Here is a 5,027-nt window from a genome sequence, read left to right as displayed (position 1 = left end):
TGGGTTTTTAAGATCCATTTTTACTAATTATTTACTCTCTTCATGTGCCATTCATTTTAATAGTATTTGATTAATAAGTAATACCTAATTGTGTTTAACTGTAGGCTGCTTAATTGCACCTTGTCACATTTTAGTGACAGTTTTAGTTTTAAACCTTTGGGGCGTAAAGGATGCATTTTATAAAACTATACGTTACAAATGAGTCTGTTGTCCAGCAGAATACTTAGCTTTCTCCAAACAAGTGTCATGTTAAAGAGGCAGGATACATTAAACGCCAACTAATTAGTAAAACAACCCCAAAGAAAATCAGAATGAGTCTCCGATGTTTCGGGCAGTGACGCACATCGTTTACAGTTCGTGATGAATGTAACTGTAACTGAAGGGTGTAATCACACTACTGTGGTGACATCAGGCTGCTATAAAGGAGCGCGTGCACGGATCTCTGGACAGAAGGACGCACGAGACTGCGGAAGAAGAAGCAGAAGAAGAAGAAGAAGAACGTGCTGCAGAGCTTTTGGAGACTCCGGCACCGCGTCTTTACGCACGGCGCGCTATGGACTACTGTTGAGCTCCGAAGCGAAGAAGAAGAAGAAGCAGAAGCAGCTCACTGCATTGTGTGCTTTTTGTTAAGAACTTGAGTATTTTTTAATATTAAAGCGAGTTATTTTTGTTGATAAGAAGAAGAAGCAGTTTCTAGCGCCATGAAGTTTCTGCTGTTACCGGTTTTTATGGCTTTTCTCGCCGTCGCCCAGGTTTTCTGCGAAGAACCCGAGCCGAAAGAAGAGTCTGATTACTGGACGAGCAGCAACCAGATCCAGGTACTCTGCAGACCTCCATTCCCACTGAAACTAACCCACTCATTTAGATTCTGTTCTGGTGCGAAAATAGGTGACTTTTTCTGATCGTTTTCTCTAAGAAAGTTGTAAAAACCTGTGTATTAATCGTTATTTAGCTTCGAATCGAGCTTCACTCCAGATTAATTATAATATACAGTAGCTTAATGTCTTCCTGCACACCTTATTATCTGCATGTTGAGATGAGCAATACGGATATTTAAAAACAATCTAGAATAAAGTATTAGATGATTGTCTTTTAGGGTTTTTAAGATGGATTGTTTCTCCTGCTTTGCTCTCTTTATGTGCCATTCATCCTGATGGAATGGGATGATTAAGTAAAAGCTAATTATGTTTCACTCTCTGTGTCAAACTCTGATACCCGAGGAATTCAAGACCGTTTGTGACTTTAAGAAAAATCCCTTTCAGTTGTAATTCTCTGGTTTTGAAGGCTGTTCTCCTGCAGGTTCTTGAGTTTCCACATCTCCAAAATAAGTGTCATTAAAAAGAAAGGCAGATTCATTAAATGCTCATTCATAAGTAAAATAACCCTGAAGAAATCTCAATTTGAAATGTTTTCTCTTACAGTTGCAATAAATACAATAATATTGCACCACAAAATAAAACAACTTAAAATATAGAAAATAAGAAATATTGTAAAAAATATAAATAGCCAATATAAATGGAAAAATATGCATCCTATAGTTTCAGAATAATTTAACAAAATGCGTTGAAGTTATAATAAAAATCCAAATAATTTGACTACAAAATAAAACAATTTTATATCTGGAAAAAATAAAAACACAATATTTAAAATATATAAATAGCTTATATAAATTGAGAAATATGCATCATAGACTTTATAATAATAATTTAAAAAAATGCTACAGCTGCATAAAGTTTAGTTTGAAGCAAGAAAATATACTAATAACTGTACTACAGAATAAAACAACATTCAATCTGGAATAACAAATATAATAAATACTGTAGCATATATAAACAGCTGATATAAATGAGGACACATGTATCCTACACGGAAACACTGGTGTAAATAATGTGAATGTATATATACTGGGACTAAAGGTGACTTGCCGCAGGTGAAGGAGTCCTGACACAAGAAATATTATGAGAAATATAAATACCTAATAAAATGGAAAAATACGCATCGTAACAAAAAACACTTAAGTAAAAAAATGCTTAAGTGTGATCCAGTTTCTAAGATGCAGGAACAGTTTAGATTTATCTGAAGGTGACTTGCACCAGGTGAAACACACTCAGACGCTAGGACCCCCATGAAGACGACGCCTTCAGCAGGAAATCCAATAAGAGCAGGCAGCATTGAGGACGCCTCTGAAGGCTCTGACTCTGACTTTGGGACCTGGAAAGGAGCCGAGCTGCTTTCCAGACCATCATAATAATATACAGCCCATAAATCACCTGAACGCTCCGCAGCAGCTTCAGATGACGCTCGCGCCCGGAAGGAGACGCTCAATCAAAGTTTAACATGCATATTGATTTTACTCTGAGGGGGGAGGGGGGTGTAGGAGGGGGCGTTGTGGGTGTAGGAGGGGGGGTGGTTGGCGGGGGGGACGGGGGGCAAACGTTATTACCTTTTAGAAGAGATAGGAAGGAATGCATTTAGGGACGTTTCTTTGCAGATTTCTTGTATTTTTCTTTGTTTTTCAACTTGTTTCCTGATTTTTGCATTATTTTACATTTATTTTTATTCATTTTCAATTTCTGAAGATGTGTGGTAAGAGGGTAGGAGTGTAAAAGGTCGCACATTTGATAAGAGATAGGAAATGTTGCATAAAGTTGCATTCAGAGACTTTTCTCCCCAGTTTTTTTTGCATATTTTCTTCATTTTTTTGTTTTAATTTCCTGATTTTTGCATTATTTGTTCATTATTTTTCTATTTCTGAGGGTGTGTGTGGGAGGAGGGTTAGAGGTGGCACATGTTATTACCTTATATAAGGGAGAGAACATGTTGCTTAAAGATGCATTGAGGAACACTTTCTTTGTGTTTTATTTCCAATTTTCAACTGTTTATTTTTTTATTGTGTGTTATTCTTTGAAGGTGTGGAGGATGTTGGGGTGTCAGTGGATGGAAACTCTATTATTTAACATAGAAGTTGTTGCATAAAGATGCATTCAGGGACAGCTACCATTTAAGTATTTGTATTTTGTATTTTGATTGGATTGTCTCAGATACACATGTATTCTTATATCTTGTAATCCATTGTGTACATTTTTCCTTAACTTCTCATGTAAATATATTTGTATTTAATAATTTGTCACCCTCACCATTTAAAAGCACCTTTCTTTTTTGCATTTATTGCTTCATTTCGCCCCAAAATGTCTTTTATAAATTGGTTTTAACCTGCCGTTCGGTGCCGGATCCATACCATAATATTCCTGAGCATGTATTGATGTGTTTCTCCCGCTTCAGGACGGATGGATGTCCAGAGATCCGTTCAGAGAGATCCTGCTGAGGATGACGAGGAAGCCGCGGCCGCATCAGTTCATCGGGCTGATGGGGAAACGCTCCATGGGTACGAAGCGCTCTAAAAAACACCTTGAGTTTCATCTGTTGGAAAACACATCGAACTCTTCATCAAACTGCACCTGAGCTAACCTTCATTCTCTTTCCCCCGCAGCAAATGCACAGATCACCCGCAAAAGTGAGTATGAATATCAGGAGGAAATGTTCCTGTGCAGCTTTTTAGAAATGCTGACGTCTGAAATCCATTCTTATCTGAAAACCAACAAAAAAACAATCTCTAAAGTGATTTTATTTCATGTTTCAGGCAAAGATTAAGATGTTAATTGATGTTTTTCAAGTGCTTTTCTTTAATTGGCCTTAAAGTGATCAAATCCTCCCTAGGGCCACAAATAAAGATTATTCTCTTGACTTATCATCTTTAAAATGTCCATCAATAATGAAAAATGTCCGTCCTGATTCCTGAGAGTCCAAGGTGATGAGTTTAAATACCTTGTTTGGTCAGTCTCAACCCCAAAGATATTACATTTTATGGGCAAAAAAAAGCACATTTGAGACGCTGGAAACTGGATTCTCTGACATGAGAAATCTCCTTTAAGCGTTTTGTTTCTGCAGTTTTTAGTAAACGCTGCGCATGTCTCCTCAAGTTGCTGAATGTTCTCTAAACGCTGCGCATGTCTCCTCAAGTTGCTGAATGTTCTCTAAACGCTGCGCATGTCTCCTCAAGTTGCTGAATGTTCTCTAAACGCTGCATGTGTCGTCAAGTTGCTGAAGATGTTTCTCTATGAGGAACATTTGGACTTTTATATCTGCTTCCTTTCTGGAGCTGCAGTGAGTTTGAACTTGTGGGCCACCGTAGATTCCAAAGCGATTACAATCAGAGCGATGAACGGCAAAACTCACGTCACTAACAGTTACAATATGAACGTGTCAGATGTTTCAAAAGCACTTTGTGAAACAGAAAAGCCTTCGATGTTTCCTCCGCCATATTTACAGAAGGAGGTAAATATGTGTGTTTATGTGAGCGCTTCAGAAACAGCCGGTAATTAATTAACGAGCAGATGATTGGGTTTTGCTTTTGAACGCCGGCTAACACACAGGAAGAGACACAGAGGAGGAAGAAAGAGAAGAGGAGGAAGGGATTTCCTGTTTCCTCCGGCTCTGTGCTCTTTGTTTTGTGTTTGTACATTAGTCTCCCACACACAGCGGCACAAACATAAATATAAATATGTCGTTTATTCCTCAAAGTCAATCATCATTAGGGAGGAGTGCTGCGTTCAATGCCCGCGGGACATCTGAGGGTTCAATTGGATTGTTTCCGCCTGTTATGGATTATAACGAGGAGGATGTTTGCTCCACACACACACACACACACACACACACACACACACACACACACACACACACACACACACACACACACACACACACTCACACGTTCTCACACACATGCACTCTTACACACACACTTTTACCACAAGGGCACATTTTATTGTAGGCTATATATTTACCGCTCATCAGTCTAATGCAAATATTGATGTTCGTGGTGTAAGAGATTCCCTCGGAGCTCCCTGTAGTGTAATATTACCCACAATCCAATTCACCGCCTACACACACACACACACACACACACACACACACACACACACACACACACACACACTCACACACAGAGACAAACACACACACACACA

General features: G+C 38.6%; 1 protein-coding gene across 1 annotated transcript in view; it reads left to right on the top strand.

Annotated features, from left to right (window-relative positions):
• Positions 1 to 448: 448 nt before the first annotated feature.
• The window catches only part of tac1 (tachykinin precursor 1), a 7,034-nt gene continuing 2,455 nt past the window's right edge, over positions 449 to 5,027 (top strand). Inside the window, exons 1-3 of the mRNA XM_010765952.1 lie at positions 449 to 818; positions 3,283 to 3,385; positions 3,491 to 3,514. Of these exons, the coding sequence (XP_010764254.1) occupies positions 702 to 818; positions 3,283 to 3,385; positions 3,491 to 3,514 (244 nt within the window). The 5' untranslated portion in view covers positions 449 to 701. The remainder of the gene's footprint in view (positions 819 to 3,282; positions 3,386 to 3,490; positions 3,515 to 5,027) is intronic.

Source organism: Notothenia coriiceps, unplaced genomic scaffold (genome assembly GCF_000735185.1).
Source record: "Notothenia coriiceps isolate Sejong01 unplaced genomic scaffold, NC01 NC01_scaffold00002828, whole genome shotgun sequence".
NCBI lineage: Eukaryota > Metazoa > Chordata > Actinopteri > Perciformes > Nototheniidae > Notothenia > Notothenia coriiceps.
The sequence above is the reverse complement of the archived record's forward strand: the minus strand, read 5'-3'. Positions and strand labels throughout refer to the sequence as shown.